This window comes from Odontesthes bonariensis, chromosome 4 (genome assembly GCF_027942865.1).
Source record: "Odontesthes bonariensis isolate fOdoBon6 chromosome 4, fOdoBon6.hap1, whole genome shotgun sequence".
Lineage (NCBI taxonomy): Eukaryota > Metazoa > Chordata > Actinopteri > Atheriniformes > Atherinopsidae > Odontesthes > Odontesthes bonariensis.
Genome location: NC_134509.1, coordinates 13,807,688 through 13,825,645, shown reverse-complemented (window position 1 = coordinate 13,825,645; position 17,958 = coordinate 13,807,688). Strand labels below are relative to the sequence as shown.

The 17,958-nt window shown below is 40.9% G+C and overlaps 2 protein-coding genes and 1 long non-coding RNA gene across 6 annotated transcripts in view; 1 reads left to right on the top strand and 2 right to left on the bottom strand.

Annotated features, from left to right (window-relative positions):
* sh3gl2a (SH3 domain containing GRB2 like 2a, endophilin A1) overlaps window positions 1-6,279 on the bottom strand; it is a 38,724-nt gene extending 32,445 nt beyond the window's left edge. Inside the window, exons 1-2 of one of the 4 annotated variants that reach the window (XR_012769613.1) lie at window positions 6,238-6,277; window positions 4,326-4,524 (exon numbers count right to left, since the gene is read on the bottom strand). Coding sequence is in view for 3 of the 4 variants with exons in the window: in XM_075463074.1 (XP_075319189.1) it covers window positions 4,326-4,370 (45 nt within the window). In the remaining variant the exon portion in view is untranslated. Of the gene's footprint in view, window positions 1-4,325; window positions 4,525-6,237 lie in introns of all 4 variants that reach the window. The other 3 variants (XM_075463074.1, XM_075463072.1, XM_075463073.1) reach the window with 3 other exon arrangements.
* Window positions 6,280-6,391: 112 nt separating this feature from the next.
* On the top strand, window positions 6,392-9,298 carry LOC142379290 (uncharacterized). The gene is made up of 3 exons (XR_012769670.1): window positions 6,392-6,514; window positions 7,857-7,903; window positions 9,065-9,298. It is a non-coding gene; the product is annotated as an uncharacterized LOC142379290 (long non-coding RNA).
* Window positions 9,299-15,982: 6,684 nt separating this feature from the next.
* cntln (centlein, centrosomal protein) overlaps window positions 15,983-17,958 on the bottom strand; it is a 92,348-nt gene continuing 90,372 nt past the window's right edge. The window contains exon 27 of the mRNA XM_075463071.1: window positions 15,983-16,789. Coding sequence (XP_075319186.1) covers window positions 16,679-16,789 — 111 coding nt within the window. The 3' untranslated portion in view covers window positions 15,983-16,678. The remainder of the gene's footprint in view (window positions 16,790-17,958) is intronic.

Genomic DNA, 17,958 nt, shown 5'->3' with positions numbered 1-17,958 from the left:
AAGCCTCAGCACGTAATCCCTGGTGCTCGGTGCTTCTTGCCTTTAAAAAAAAAAAAAATGGCCCCAGTTATTAATACGCACACTGAGCTTCCTTCAAGCGGGATTCTGGACGTGTGACATAAATTACTGTGATCTGTGAGGGAAGGTGAAATTGAGGTTGTGAGTGAGAATCCTATAAAATCCCAGTAACTTCATGGCACTGGGATTTTTATGAGCAGTTTCCCCTCAGCAATGTCCATAGAGTCCGTAATGAAGAAATGCTGCAAGGCTCCCTCCAGTCGAATGAGGATTTTCTATCACTCAAATAGCTGATACCAAACACAGCGCACGACTAATTAGAGACACACTGGACTATGAAGTCAGTGCAGCATGTTTGGATATGAAATCTATTCCTGTCTACATATACAACTGTTTTTATTGATTGCCATGTGATTTTGTAACAGAGTGCTAAAACAGTCGATATGGATCAGTTATTTGATACTTTCAATAGGTGTCCCATAACTACGGCCCTTGGGGCCACTGCCCTGCGTTCGTTAGATATTTCCCTGGTTAAAAGTAATAGGTCAATAACAGGCTTGTGCAGAACTCAATCATTTTATTTGAATCAGGTGTGTTGGAGCAAAGAAACGTGCTTGATTTTCTCATTTTAAATGACCGACATACAAACATGTATAACAACAACCCTAACTCCCCCCCAACAAGGTCCTCAGCAAAAGTAATAATATAAATAAAAATATGTGAATACATGTAATACATAATAATAATAATATATATTAAAATAAAGAAAGAAAATAAATCAAAGAGAAAAAAAGACATTAAAATAAACAGCAATCAACTGTCATCTGATCTTTGTTCATAAGAATCATTAGGCAGATTGTCCATAAAATGAAAAAAGGGTGTGCACATGTCATTTAATTCCTCAACTTTACCTCTTAGAATGTATGTTATCTTTTCCAAAGCTAGGTGTGAGGACATCTCTTTAAACCACTGGGTGGGGTTAAGACTCTGAACATCTTTCCACTTTAAGGCTATTACTCTCTTGACTTGTAACAAACAAAAATCTATGAGCTTTCTTTTCTTTGCATTTGCCACAAAGACCTTAGGATATATATGCAATAGACTTTGTCTAGGTTCAACTGGGATTGTACATTCCGTTAATCTTGAAATCAAACAAAATGTATCTTTCCAAAATTCCTGGAGCTTCCTACATTCCCATATAGAATGCAACAAAGTGCCCCTTTCTATGTTACACTTATTGTCTGGAATGTTGGGATTAAAATGATTTAGCTTAACAGGAGTAATGTAAGTTCTAAAGAGCCATTTGTATTGTAGTAGTGTGCCTCTTGTGTTAATACTCTGGGTTTGGGCCAGAAGACAAGCCTTCTCCCATTCCTCTGTGGATATATCTCGCTGTAGATCATTCCTCCAAGCGGACAAATAAGAATGGGAGCTTTCGCTCGAACCATCTAAAAGTATGTTATATAACTTTGATAATTGGCCCCTGTCCTGTAAATCGTTCAATTAAAGATAATGGTGGTTCTACATAAGTCTTACTTCTAAATTTGTAAGTTCTTATGAAGCTAATGAAGCTTCTAATTTGTAAGTATTTAAAGAAATGTTTCCTGGGAAGACTATATTCATCCACCAGCTGTTGAAATGACATGATCAATAAATAAATCTTTTACTTATCCCCAAATTTACACTGCTGTAAATTGATTTAATTTCCATCACATGTACTAATTACTGATTCATCTTCAGGCCAAATAGTAGATTTGAGTGGTCAAAAGTGACGCCATGTTAAAATCCAAGGATATTCTGTTTTAAATCATTTAAAACAGAGAAAAAACATAAAAGCCTTACATTACAAGAAACTGCTACCACAGAGTTTTCAGCTCTTCTTTTTGTGAGCATTTTTACCTTAAAAACACCTTAAACAACCAACTGAACATAAGAAAAGTCCTTTTATCCACAATTCCTCTCAAGTCTTGACAAAGACATTGGACAAAAACAACTACACTGCTTGTTCTATATAGACATGCACTCCCCCAAACCCATATGTTATTATCTTAAAGCCCTGGTCCAAACCCTTAATCTCTTGATCCTCCCCCCTCCTTGACTCATAGAGGGAGTCTTCCTAAAGAGTGGTTGGACAACATGAGTGGCTATATCTTTGAGCAAGTAACCAGATTGCAGATAAGTCTGGGCTTGGATTACAAGGCATGAAAACTGAGAGGTTGAAGGGAGCCTTCTGCCACTGGGAGTCTGGGGAGGAAGGCAGTGTGTGAGTTGGAGGGTGTGTAATGTTGAGGAGCAGACGGCAGGAGACCACAGAGGCAACTCACCAAGAGCCTAGGGCTGAAATAACCACACAGGGAATAAGACTGCGAAGAAGACAGAGCTGTGAAAAATCTACAAATTTTACATTCCCTGCATGTTTCCACACTCAACAACAGCTCTTTATGCTTGCACCCTCAGAGCCACCTAACTGATTGCATGTTTACTGAAATAAAAAATATAAATGCTCTCATGCGCCCTCTCCTCTCTCTTTCACAAACAAACGCGCAAATACATTTGAAGCTGTGGAGGATCGTTTGCAGAGACAGAGAGGAGAACTCTATTGGCACAGAATGAACACATCTGTGCAGCCATCTAATGCCTCGTATGGGCTTTACCCAATCTGACAAAAATGAACATTTGATTAAAATAGGATATAGAAATGAGATGACAGCAAATCAGAAATGTTTACAATCATTTAAATTTTTGATAGATACCTCAACATGATGGAACTTACTCAGGTATGTTATACAGTTTAAGCTTTGATCTGCAAAAGCTGCTGGGATGGAATCTTGCACGTGAGCTGCACAAATGTCAATGTTGCAGTATCATAAATGAATAATGAGGCCATAGATTGACTAAAAACATAATCCTCGACTTAAGACCGCTGTTGGTAATGGTGTAAATGGCTCCAGTTCTCACATATTTCTACTTTGTTCTTACAGATTCAGGTCCACAACACAATTTGGAGAATTTAAAATGTACATGCACAGTCCTTCAGTACTCATGATATTAGTGTAATCCATATCAAATCAGCATCTCCCTCCATCTCAGTGACAGCTGCTCATGAAGAATAATGCAGATTGGTAACTACAGGGGATTTGTTGAACTAGGAGGGAGCCGGAGGCATATCTTTGTGACTCAGCCTTCAGGTGCCTCGCTTGTGTGGGGCCTGAAAGCGACTGTTAGTGTTACTGTGACTCATCCCCACAAACTCCCCAAGACCCTTGTCCTCCCAGCTAGCACTGGAAATAAGTCATTCAAAAGCATGGAGATGGCGATGAGCTGCAAGCACATATATCGGTCATTGCCTCTGTCCATAAAGGTCCTACTGGGGAGGGCTTTTGATAAATTACAACCACTCTGACAGGTCAATAGCTGGTTAAACCTATAGACTTAGCATTTTAATATGGTCAAAGAAAATATCTAAAGAGGCTACGATGAGCTACCAAAATTAGGTGGGATGGTTTAGGGAAGCTTAGGCTAGATAGCTTAGGTAAACATATAAGATAATATCAGAGGAATCAGAAGTAGAGGAAGAAGATGTGATTGAATTTATCTCTTGTATCCCACACCATGTATATAACAGGCGCTAAGTGTGTTTAGAGGGCGCGGAGGTCATGGTGTGCCGATGCTGGCAGTAGCGGATTTCCGTCAAGGCGCATTTAATGATTGCATAACGTTGTACGCGTCGGAATTCCCGCTGTGGTTGGCTGGAAGTTACACTGATTTAAACCGCCTTCGTCCGGGGCGACAACTTGCGCATTACAAGTGTGAGCGGCTGCCACGAGCTGCTGCTCGGGTGGTTTTCTGTGCGGAATGTCATCTGAAGGGTACCGAGAGGAAATGACATCCCCGAAATCCCCCATCATCACATTGATGTGCCATCTGCCTCCCAGACGCCCACGCAAATCGTGGCACTGATTCCGCGTTCACCCCCGTCATGCCTTTAACAAGCAGAGTAAACTAACACAGAGGCTGCAGACTGAAACGTGAGTAATGAATTATTCTGTTGGTGCAGTGCTGCACCAACGCCAGTCATTTCAGGGGAGCAGATCTCAGTATAGGGACAGCGCTGGCTATCTGTAGGTAGCAGATGGAGCACAACCACGGATGAGTGCGCTTATATTAGGCCACGCACGAATTAACCTTAATTGCAAACAAGGGTAAATATAGTGTCACCAAACTGCGCTACCGTGCGCGTTAACAGTGTGGCCGTTAAGAGGAACCATCTAATGAGACCTGGTGCACAGGACATCACGTCCTCTTACCTGAGTAGCTTTGTGGAATTGCTTCTTCAGTCCCGCCACAGACATGATTGCTACACGATGCTTTTAGCCGGGAATATGAACTGATGCTCGGATGTGAGGTGGAAATCTCGGCCCAACCGAATCTAGTGACGGTCTTGCAGCCTTCACAAACCCCAGTCTACGCTCGTCTTCTCCAGAGGGATCTCCTGTGAGAGGGAGGCTGAGTAAAGAAAGCCCCGATCAGACTATTGGATGGCAAACCCACATGTCCTAAGCGGTGCTGACGTCGGAGCCTGCTCATTTTAAAGCGGCCGCCTCGTCACCAGGGATGAACTGTGTGCTCTCAGAGAATACGTAATTCTAATCTGATCTTGTTTAAAAGAAGGATTTGGGGGGATGGGGGTACTGAAACTATCTTTAATTATATGCTACACAAGATATTGTGTGAGAGTAGCCTACCATGTTACTTTAAAAGTTGTCTTGTAGGGTAGCGTTCATGCGATGGGTTGCCAACCTCTTACCACTCGTGTATTATATCTACACACAACTGTATTTTTACGCCCAACCCTAACCACTTGCGACGTTGGAAAGGGTGACGTCTCTGGACAGTTTGAGGTCGGACTTGGCTCGATCCTGGTTCTCCCGCGTGAAAAGTCCCCCCACCGTCCTTATCGTTTTTTAAACGACAGTGTCATCTAATGCAAAACGTTGGCATGTTACAGTTTGCAAAGGAGAACGTTGCCATGTCACGTTTAAAAAAAAATGTATTCCTTGAAAATGTGTGCCACTAATTGTATAGTTTCCGAGCCTTTACTGTGAACGAGCTACGTTATCCGCTGTGGACCAACATGTAATACTACACATTCTGGAGCGACAACGCATTTCTGCCATCCCAGGTGGTGACTGAGGGTGTTTCAGGTGCTTGTCCCTCTGTTGAGGCCGATAGACTTGTAAAGAGAGAGCAACTTTAACGTCCCCGCCCGCCTCATCTTCAGCACCCTGGACAGCGACTTACAAAACGTGACTGGACGTCCGACTCTTCCATTCAAATAGTCTATATGGCAACACTCCAATAAAAGACACAATTTATAATTAACCTCCTTCGCAATGAAGTATACACATAGGATCAGGTGGAAAAAGAACGACTTTGAACTAAAACGAAGAGCATAAAGGGGTATTGAGCTGAGTGATAAACCGGAATTTTATAATCGGTCTTTAAGGATCGCATAAGTGCGTAAAAAGAGCCAAGACAGGGATACTAATAGAGGACAGTACTGACATAGCAAAAGTGCATCTCATCCACATAAGGAAGACTTAAACAATCACATACACTGCTGCAAATTTACTTCTTTTTTTGCACCATTATCAAGAAAGTGACAATTCTGACCTCATCGTATGCATATTATCTATCTATCTATCTATCTATCTATCTATCTATCTATCTATCTATCATTGGATTTACTAATTGATACAGTAGGTATTTTTGTTATGAGGGAGGACGTGGACTGATGCTATTTAAATAGAAATGTATTTGCATTTATGTATTTAAATCAAAAAGTATGTCAGAATCAGAGTCAAGTTTACTGCCAAGATATATTGCAATATAGATATACATACAGAATCTCAGAGTTGTAGTGCAAGCTGAATGCTATAAATACTATAAATGCAGATATACAACAGCAAGAAGTGGTCCCAAATAAATAGAGACTATATGTTAAAGGATAACTGCGGTATTTTCAACATTAAGCCTCTTTTCTGAGTCGTCTGCAATGTTTTCGAACCCCCCTCACCGCTTTTTTGATGTTTACTGCTGTCTCCGGTATTTGCCTAATTTTGATTCTTCTCAACCTGCTTCAGAATGGCAAGTCATATGCATGTCTTAAAAGGTCCGTAAAAGCACCATAAACGTCCGTTGTCAAAATCATCAACTCACCGGAGTGGTTACTGGTGTGCGCTGGTAATCCATATCAAATTTCGTTGCGAAAAGTTGCTTCTGTCGTGTTTTATTTGGCAGCTCGTTCATGCTCGCACTATTTTCTTAGCCACCTCACAGCCGTGGATAAACTTCCGCTATCAACGTAATATCAACGAACATCCAGTCTTCAATAGAACTCAATGGGATTTACAAAATGTCAAATAAAACACGACAGAAGCAACTTTTCGCAACGAAATTTGATATGGATTACCAGTGCACACCAGTAACCACTCCGGTGAGTTGATGATTTTGACAACGGACGTTTATGGTGCTTTTACGGACCTTTTAAGACATGCATATGACTTGCCATTCTGAAGCAGGTTGAGAGGAATCAAAATTAGGCAAATACCGCAGACAGCAGTAAACATCAAAAAAGCGGTGAGGGGGGTTCTAAAACATTGCAGACGACTCAGAAAAGAGGCTTAATGTTGAAAATACCGCAGTTATCCTTTAACATATAGTCTCTATTTATTTGGGACCACTTCTTGCTGTTGTATATCTGCATTTATAGTATTTATAGCATTCAGCTTGCACTACAACTCTGAGATTCTGTATGTATATCTATATTGCAATATATCTTGGCAGTAAACTTGACTCTGATTCTGACATACTTTTTGATTTAAATACATAAATGCAAATACATTTCTATTTAAATAGCATCAGTCCACGTCCTCCCTCATAACAAAAATACCTACTGTATCAATTAGTAAATCCAATGATTGATAGATAGATAGATAGATAGATAGATAGATAGATAATATGCATACAATGAGGTCAGAATTGTCACTTTCTTGATAATGGTGCAAAAATTCATTCAGGTGTGAGGTATATTACAGGGTGAGAGCATTGTTTCTGTTCAACAATAATCTTAAAGCTGAGGAACACCATTTGTCTAAAGACTGCATGCAGATAACATTTTAAACTGTGTTGTTTTGATTCTACATACTTAAAATATATGTATATATATATATGTTTAAAGAAACAGAGTTCACAGCAGTTCATGAGTCAAATCCCATCAACAATAAACAATCATGACTCACTCTTACTTTTTCCGTACAAGGTAAATGGTTCATATGTACCCAGTAGAAGATATCTCTGCTAACAGTTTAGCTAGCTTAACACTCACTACTCACACTGTGTTAGCTGTTTGATTTATGTAATGGCTGATAATTTCACTTAATTTTCTTTATATGGGCATAGTTCATATTAATCTTGATGAACATACAAAGAACAGATAGAGGAATTTAGGAGTGAGGTTTGTTAAACTGTAGGCAACTTCCAGATTTGTGTTTTTATAAAAGGCTGCTAATAAAAGCACAAAACGTTCTTCACCGTAAACAATACAGTTTCCAACAAACTCAGTTCCTTTCTATTAAAATCGTAGCAGTCAGAATGTCACACGTCAAAGCACGAGCTTCACCTATGAATGCCACCTGTTTGTCTATCTTTGAAGACTAATGGCGCGTAATGTTATGCATCTTTTGTAAGAAAGCAGATGTCCATCACAATTCTTCTCAGCTTCCCAGATACAAACCTAAACTAGGTATCCCAATATTCATTTGTTCCAACAATCAAAGGTCTGCACCAAACTGCAGGGCTACTGCGAGGGATGTCTGAATCAAAGGTAAGGAGTCACCTGCACACCGAACACATTTGTCAGCATGATAGTAGCCCCTCAGCATCAGATGGCTGGTTTAAAGGCTACTCGAGCAGACTCTCATGTGGCCATTATTACAGCCTTTACAGTCCATGTATGCAACAGCAAAGTATTAAAAATCAAAACTGTATATTTCAGGATTCTTTCATATGTGGAACTAAACAAATAGCGAACTGGGAACCTTTAGGCCTAAATTCCAAGATTAATGAAAGAAGTATTCAAAGATGTTTCTCATTAAACATGAAAAAAGCAATCGAATAAGGATAAGTTGGTTCTGAAAAATAACTGGAGGGGCATGAAAAACAAATGATGAATGTAGGTAATAGTAAAGCTTTGTTGATTCGTCTCTGGTGGGAGGTGTGTTTCTTCCCAGCTGAACACGTCTTGGTGTAAAATGCAGAATCGCAGGCGTCACCAAAACAATGATAAAAAGCCTCTACTTTGTGTAATGAAAGCATATAACAACACAGCACATGTGTGCATACCACACCCTGTGACGTGATTAACTTTCATAATGCAACCATGCATTTTATATTTCCGCCCATTTTTGTGAAGTGCTGTCAATACAGCAGTGCTTCAATATCACACACAGCAACTATTAGTTCATCAGATTCATCTACAAATTAGTTATAAACGGAGCAATTTGGATAGCTGATTATATTCCACATATTTCATATCTGTTCACGGTGCTTTCCTTCACTAACATTTGATCTCACTTACCCTCTTCTGCTAATCCTGCAGGTTATATGACCATAATACTCCACAGCTGAACATTTACTTGGCTAAACTGAAAGGAATTGGTTATGTTGGTGGCGCCACCCTGTGGAGAACTTTTGAACACAGATCGACAGCCACAGCAATCTTTCATTCCATCTCTGGATCACAGTAGATAAGAACAAATAGGGTGTTTAAAAAAAGAAAAGAAAATATGTTTTTGAGACAGCAGAGGCAAAACCTCAACTCTCAAACACCACAATAGTGCCTATGGATCCATAACAAGAATGGCAATATCTTGAGTTACTACCTTATTTCTTACAAAACAAAGAAAAAAGACAAAAAAACAAACAAACATAAAATTGATTTGTGATAAAGTTACAACCCTGACCTCATTGTTTTGTCTGTCCACAGACCCTACGCCACAGTCCAGTCTAACCACCAACTGTGATGCTTTGCTTCCACCTAGTGGTAAAAAAGGATGCAGCAAAGGCGATGCTTATGTGTGAAACAGAGGCTCAGCCTCCCAACTCGTATGTCTAAAGGATTCTATCAAATCAGACAATGTAGACTTTTATAAACAGTAAAATGTACAAGATTATGTCAGAACACTGCTCAGTGATCTCTGTGCTCTGATGAACTGTGTGGTCCCACAGCTCAGGGATCTGTTTGAGTTGCCTGAGGTGAGCATCCGTTTGTCTTAGCTCACCAGACAATCAATCTCAACTTCGCCACACAGATGCGACTGTTGAGCTGAAGTTGAATAAATGATTGTTGCCAAGGACTTTATGACTTTGATTGCTTGTCTCATTTTTGATTACCATCATTAAACAAAGCTTGAGCAGCATGAGTATCTTTCTCTGAAACAGAGCTAAGAAAAAGTATGCCAACCCCTACGAATCAGCTACACCAACATGTCATAAACAGTAAACTGAGAAGAAAAACAGTTGACTCAAGCCTATAATACGAATGAAGAATTAGAGAGTTTAGTCTTTACTCTGAGAAATCTCATCAGGCCTTACATGAACTGTGACAAAAAGTTTAATCCTCTTTAGTAAAAACATCCTAAAACATATATTTCCTGTAGCTGCAATCGCTTGTAGAACTTACACAGAACAGAATTTGTTACCTAAACTTGATTTAGGGATGAAGTAATAGATTATGTATGTCTGGGTCAATTCTATATGTTGACTAAGATTCTCAGTCATCCAGGACATGGAAATCATAAGAGCTTGAATAAGGGCAACTGGACTTCTTTTTGGTGGTGAAACGTCTTCAAGATCCAAAAAAGAAGTCCAGTTGCGCTTATTCAAGCTCTTATGGTCAATTCTACAACTGAAGATTTGCTTCTGTCAAGCCTATATCAAAATCTTTATAATTCAACCTCTTCCTATCTCAAGACTCAATAATTTATACATTTCAACCATCAACCTAACATGCATGTTTTTGGACGGTCGTGTAGAAAATGTAAAACAAACAAAAAAAAATGAACCGTCCCCTTCGTGATTCTTATCCCTTTGACATCCTGTTACTGCATTTCAGGCTTGTGACAAAAAAAAAGTTGGGCTAGTATAGGTTTAGCTCCTTTTATAATGTTGCCATTCCTCAACTAAAACGACGTTCTTGCATTGAGGATAGCAAGAGATACGGCGTTTCAAGTGCTATTTGGTCTCATTCTTCCTGCAAACACATCTTAGGTGTGCAACAGTACGAGGGTCGCTGTCAGTCTTTGTTTAAAGATTCTCCACACATTCTCTTATGGGGGCAGGTGAGGACCAGCACCTAACAGACATGCTTTAGAAGAAAAACAAAACAAAACAAAAATGCATGGATGCCTCTGGAATACATGTCATTCTGAAGGCAGTGTATGTTAAAGTCTGGGCTCTGAGTGGACCACTCCATCTGGAGGATTTCCTTTGAAGCCATTCTGTTATAGATTTACTTCCATGTTCATTGTCACAATTCTCTTGCATCACCGGACCCAAGCTTCAGCTGCACACAGCCAGCTTCAGTGTTTCCTTTAATTGTCTGTCTCACCAACGTTCGATGTTTCAGGCCTAAATGTAAAAAGGCAGCCCCAAATCATATAATTCCCCCCACCACAAATCACCAGAATTTCTTTCATCATACGTGGTCAGGCCTTTACTGCAGCTGCTCTCAGTTCTTCAGTTTTTGGGTAACTTTGCTTTCAGCCTGGTCTGCAGGAACTTAGCTGAACTGTGTGTTTGACTTAGCCAGTCAAGGATATTCCTCCTCTTTACTCTAAAAAACTTGCAAGCTGCTGAGGCCATGTGTTTATGATAGTTGCTCTGCCAAAAAAGAACTCTAATCCAATGAATTTTGTTAAATGTGGCTCATTCTGAGCACAAAGACTTCTCCTGTATATCTCTGCATTCATCCTGTTGCTTCTGTCAGCAATGAAATAATCAATAAATGCCCGTGTTCCAGTTCCACTTGCTGACAGAACAACTAACTTTGATAGATGAGGTGATTGTTTTAGGTTGTGGGGCTTTTCCCTTTTTTCTTTTTCTTTTTTACCCCCAAACTTCTCTCTATAATTCGGAGAGGCTGATTGTTACCCACAGAACTTTGACTCTACCAGTTGAATGTTTGTGTGAACTGCCAAGGCTTTTTGTGCATTTACATCATGAGGTTAATCTTCCTAAGGTTCTGCTCATAATCTCATCATCTCTCAATCATTGACAAGGAAACATCCAAGAGGTTTTTCTTCAAAAACAAAAGGATTTTTCCAGTAATGTATAATACACATCCATCTACTTGGAACTAGACTCAAATTATCGCTGATAAGTCATACTTTAATGTATCATGCACAGGCTGGAATTCAAGTGCTGACTCTGAATCTGACGCAGAGCTCACAGAAACAGAAATATGTCATTTACCAAAAGCATAGAGATTACTGAACTGGATCTTACTCCAGCTAAATGTAAAGGATCTTTAACAAGAAGTTAAACGGATGAAAGGTGCATTTTTCCTTGCTCTTCAGGATAATATTCAGCCTTGTGTAAATATATACATTCCTAAGATCAATTCATGTAGTGATTCTGCAGTACGTACAATGGATGGTTGAAGGTATTGAGAAATTGTATCGGCTTAAGGAGATTTTTATTTTTTTGGACTACTATAGCGATCTCTGGCAGATTTCAACTTCCTCCTCCAAAGTGAGCGAGAAGGCGGGCAATCTCAGAAAATGCTCCCTCACCGAGCTTTACCAAGCTGACATCATCAGCTAGATGTTTTCCAGTGATACTCCTAGCAGTTGACATAGTCTCCTTTTTCACAGCTGAAAACAAAAAAAAGCAAGGCCCCACTTCCCTTCCATGGTTCACTAAAAAGTTAATCTGTCATCTGACCCTCTTTTAAGGTCAAACAAAAGTCCTGCACTCCAGGCTTCACCTATGATCATAAGCTGTCTGCAGTGCCCAAAAAAATAAATCACAAGACCTTAAACTAAAGCTCCTGAATGAGAGCAGAAAGGTTGCTCCAGCATCTGGTCAAGAATCCTCCTGTTTAAGTGCAAATGTGTGTGTTTATATCTCATCATAAATAAAGCCCTTAACAACTTGCATCTTAGGAAAGATGCATTTATTTCTTTTAGGAAGGTGTGTGCAGGCGCGGGCAGGAAAAAAAAAAAAAAAAGCCTGCCTCTCAGAGCAGATCAAGGGTCATTTGTCACACATATGCCTGTTATGTCATGAGAGACACACAACCAACACACGCCAGGCTGTGATCATGTGTTCGTGTGTGCTTCATAAGGTCCACCAATCCTCACACCATCCCACTCCACTCAAACATGCTAATGTACCTGTGCTCTGCTCTAATTGGTCCCAGTGATGCTCGCCCTGCTCCACCTGTGTTCGCGGGAAGCCTCCAGTCAGTCCTGCAGTCAGACCCCTGCCACTGTGTGCGAGCATGCAGTGCTAATATTATGCAAACAAACACTTTGTTGTTTGGCAATTCTTGCACCGACCCGCCACTGTGGAAGAAAAGGAGAAAGTGAGTAAAGGGAAATGGAAAAAGGAACAAGGGGTGGATGAGTGGGGATGCGTGAATTCATCAGTGTGATTACCTGAGGTGTGCTACTTCACAGGGGGTAATCTGCCAGCCTGCTTCATACCCTCCAAACTTCAGCGAGTCCACTAATGAGCGCTTGGAAAAAGTTAGTCAAGGTGGAGAGGTGCTTTGAGGAGCTCTATACCCAAGACTACCGTGTTATTATATATGCTGGCGCAGAAAACAAAGAATGGCTGTCTGTTTTGCAAAAGATAGGACAAATACTGTTTGAGTAGTTTGTTTCAACCCTGAATGCACATAACAAAATGGTCCCATGGACAGATGAAATTGGAGTTTCTAGAAGAAAAAAAAAATCCTGTGCTTCTGAGACTGGTATATTTCACAGTAGGAAATCCTGACAGATGCGTAAAGAGCTCCCAAGTATGACTATGACAGACTGTATTATTTAGGAGCCACTTTCTGTACATCCTTTGTGACAATATCCTAGATTAATCATAAGAGACTCAGAGGGATCAGGTAGTCACACCGAAGGGTCGCTTCTTTCTGAGGTAATGTGGAGGACTGCCGCTTTCCACCTTTACTTTAAGAACGTGTGGATTAAAGACCAGATCAGCCTCTCTCTCATTCTCCTTTTCTCTTCTCTTTCTCCCTAAGAGCTCAGGCCATGGCTTTAGAGAGACAGCTGCCATGAGCAAGGCTTAGGACACTCCACAGGGATGGAGAGAGTGAGAGTGTCAAAGAACAATAAAAGTTCAAGAAGAGCTTGGTTATGATGGATAAGACAAGTGAAAGGGAGGGAGCAAAACCCAGAAAGGATATATACAGTTTACATACTGTAGATAGGTACTGTAACATTCCCCTACTTCTTGCCCTATGTCTCTATCACACAGCATCAAAACATAGCTTTATTCCCTTGAGTGGCCAGCCTTTTTATCTGCTCCCTAGCTTCCCACGGCGGGCCGCATCCTCCCATAATCTGCTGCCGTTTCATGTCTGGAGCACTGTAGAGGAGGATAAGGGACTTGTTCAAGTGAAGATCAATGAGGTTGTATACATAGCATATGTGCATCAGGACAGTCAGATTCCTTTATTCCTTTCAAGGTGCCATCTGATCTAATATTAAAGAACATTATACATAGATGTATCAAGAAGCCAAATAGGGTACCATGGAGTTGAAATAATTACCATTAGACTGAAAAACTAAGACTGTGTTGAGATTTCTGTACACCACAGTGAAAACAGTAAGTATCTTTTTTTTTTTTTTTTACCGAACCCCATCTCTGTGGATCACAGAGGATAGACACAATGAAAACAGTAAACATGTTGCATTATACATGGGTCAAAAACACACTTGGCTGTATGTCACAAGTACCTTGTTATTTAAGTCAGTGCCAAGTGTCTGTGCCTGCAAAATCAAAGCAGACTGATGTATTGGCAGCAATAGCTGGGGTTTGAAACTGTGTCAGTGAAGTGAGGGAAATCACTGGCGGCTGTTTTCTTATCTCTACACAGCTGGCTGACGAAATCTGCAAGGACTAATTGTGGAGAAATTCATAGTTTGTGCTCCGACTGTTCTTTCTACTGTCTACCCACCTTCCCACCCAAGTGGCACGCACTGATACGAAACAAAAGGAGCCGAGAAGTGAAACAGAGAGGTCTTGGGACACAAACAACACAAGCTCACAAATCATCGATTGGCCCTAAAGTCAACCACTGACCCTGACCTTCTCTGCCTAATCAGGAGCATCTCCTGCATGAATTTGCGAAAAAAAAAAAAAAAAAGGAAAATAGTTGGAAAGTTTAAAAAAAGTTGGGGTGAGATAAATGTATAAAGATGGAAGAGAAAAACGACACTAAGTTGATTGTGTTGGAATGAATTAAAAGGGGAAGGGATAGAAATTTTGCATTTGGAGCTGGTGATCAAAGTCGCACTCACAGGAAATCTCTCTTAATGAGAGCTATACAAGAAAAGAATGGAGCAAGACAATAATAAAAGAAAAGAGGGGTGTAACATGCCATTCCTACACAGGAAAAAAAAAAAAAGATGAATCGTGTACAGTGCCTTGTAGAATTGTGTGTGTTGGGTGGGGTGGGGGGTGGGTGGCTTGGTTGAAGGGTGTTTTCAAGATCGTTTTAATGTCTTCACTGTGGGAGCGTCAGAGGCAAGGCCAGGTTAATTAAACCCATGGGAGAACCAGCTGAGGGGGCCCGCATTTGAATATGTCACAGAAATAGCACAAGTGTGTCAGCCGAGGCCGGATGGCGGGTTTGGCGAGCAAATATGTTGACTATGCATTACACGCTAAAAGGAAGAGAGAGAAATAAAGACTGTCAGACAGCAAAGGGGTGGGGGCTCCGGGATAATTTGCGTGGCACTGATGTTTTGCTCTTCTTTTACCCACTGTGCCACCGGATTTCTCTGAGTTATTAATGTTTGCCATTAGCTGCATTACGCTGGAGGATAGTGACGGGGAAAAAAAAGACTCAAGAAATTTATATGGGACAAATATTGACAATAGCAGGCTCATGGGAATTGGAGAAGAAGAAAAGATGCAAACTATGTTAATGAATGGTAATTAACCACCAGGGTTTGTCTCTCCTGAACCTCGGATAAATTGGTCCCCGAGTTGCAGCTAGAGACAGTCCTGGCCTAATCCTTTATTATAAAAAGATAAAGGAAAACGACATCATTAGCATATATTTGAAAAGAGGGGGGGGGGGGATTAAAAAGTGGAATTATTTCTCTTTAATTCTTGAATGGAGGATTCCTCAAACCACTATTAATTATATACAATAAAAAGAAAGAGAAAGTGGTGAAGAGGAAAGAAAAGCCAGGAAAGGTAAGAAAAGAAAGAAAAGTGATCTGTAAGGAGGAGAGCGGGGTCTCTTGTGTAGGATACCAACTCAAGGACAGAAGAGACCAGGATCATGATTTAATATTCAAAATGAATAATAAGAGAGGTAGGAAAAAGGAAACAGATAAAAGGGATTTGAAGTAGCTCTCCTCCAAAACACCACTGCTCTGTGTATGTGTGTGTGTGTGTGTGTGTCTGTGCTCATCCAGGCTCTTATTAATGATGTCAACAGCAGGGGTTACTTGTTACAGATAGGAACCATGCCAACAGGCAGCTGTCAATCATGGGAGAGGTGTAAGAGTTCTGCTGTCCAGCAGAGCGCCCTCAGTCACCATCACACACTGACTGACAGTCCTTTGAACTATCGTATCGGGCAAATACAAGAAAACATTAAGACAAGGGATAACAATAACGCAATCTTGACGGAGTAAAGTATGAGCAGGGATGGATTTTTATTTACAATTTTAAGACCAGGTTTTTGTCAGCAAAATATCCTAATATAACATAATCACCTGATAAATTATCAACAGAAACAATAAAGAGCAGATGCATCCATAAACAAAGTAAATACCCTCCGTGCAGTGTATTTGACAAATGAAACAAAGAAAGCCTGAATTACCAAACAGGATCTCTGAGGTTTGCTAAATGGATCTGAACTCTTTAAAGTAAATGTGCTGCATTTAACTCTCTCAAACTGATGACTTGGCATTGCGAGGCCAAGTCCCCACACTCTGAGTCCTGCATGGTGTCAAATAAATAAGTAGGAGAGGTAAAAGTAAGTTTACAAAAAAGTGTAAGTTAAACAGAGCGTAAGCATTTGCCTTATCACCCCAGGTCTGAATCGAGTGTGGAGGAGAGTGGCTGCACTGTAAATTAGCTTGGCACTAAAGGGCCCTGTCTGATAGACATAGTGCACTGAGTGCTAACACAGATGTCGAGGGCTCATTTACAAAAGCTGGGGTGCTGTGTTGAGCCAGTGGCCCAGAGTGAGTCGACAGCGCTTTTCTCACAAATATTGGTTCTGCTGCCCCGGCTCAGCTTGGCTCAGCCCAGCTCCCACTGAGCGGGAACTGGAAAGGGAAAGAAGAAGGGAGGGAGAAAAAGAAGAGGATGACAGTTTTCCCAGCCTCAGCCCAGGGAGTCAGGTTTTTTCGCTGACTGGTGTTGCGAGCACGGCCAGCTCTTCTGTCAGCACTTTCCTCTCCTTCATCTTCACCCGCACAGCCTCCATTAGCTGGCCGGCAGAGGGGATCTGCAGGGGAGGGAAAGATAGAAAGAAGGAGTAGGGAGAAGCGGTAAAAAGGGCTTCATGAAAATGAGGAAAACACACAAATGCACAACTATTAAAAAAAAAAAAAAAAAAAACGCTCTGATTTTTTGACACCTGGCAGCTTTTCAGAAATCCTGTATGCTGTTTTGTGAAACAAGAGAACCACAGATGGGGCCTGAGGACTTGGGGAAACTTCTGAGGGACTATTCATGCTGAGTGTTTTGACAAAGCAATGCACAATGCAGGCTACAGGGCAGCAGTTTCAGAGCCAAATTTACAGTCCACAATGCCAAAGCCTCCATTTTGGATCGCTGATAACACATGTGTCCTGAATCATCAATCGAATATTCACATTCTTTTAATGTGTCACATGCCCGTTTGTATGCTCAAACCGTAGTTGTTTCATCTGTGCATCCTGGAAGCCTGTCGCAAATAAAACAATTCAGATACACATGCAGGCGTGCAACTACTGGCCTGAGACGGCACTGAAAAAAACCTTGTGTCAATCACTAGATGGTGTCAACAATAATCAATAATAAAAAGAAACCATTCACACTACATCACCCATATAATATTTCATTTCAAATTATGTGCTGCCCTACAAAAAGCTTTTTTTCTGGGGGGGACCAAAGAAAACAAATTATTTACATAAACAATTCATGAATCACCTAGGCTCAAAATATCCAAAACACCAGGAACTTATAAAAACTCATTGGCTTCAGATCTGCAGGTGATATACCTGGAAACCATAATCAATTTCCAATATGCCTGGAGAGTGAGCACCTGAGCACTCTCACACACAGTCCTCCTGCTCCTGCCCCCCCCCCCCCCCCCTTCCCGACACCTTATCTGGTTCATTAAAGGTAACAGGAGCAGGGAACACAAAGCTGTGTGCAGGGACGTATGTGTGCGGTAAGGAGTCTGCTCCAGCAACACTGTATGCATCAAAAAACCACTGCACTATTCCTCAGAGGACCGCAACACTGAAGTAACTGCTGAGACATCTCCCCCTGCCTCTGTCCTCCTGGGAGGATTCACTCTCTGTTTCACACACACACATACACACGTTTCCTTATCAGCTAATTGCATTTAGAGCGACTAACTATGCAAACAAACCCACTAAAATAGAGACACAGCCACAACACAGGGTT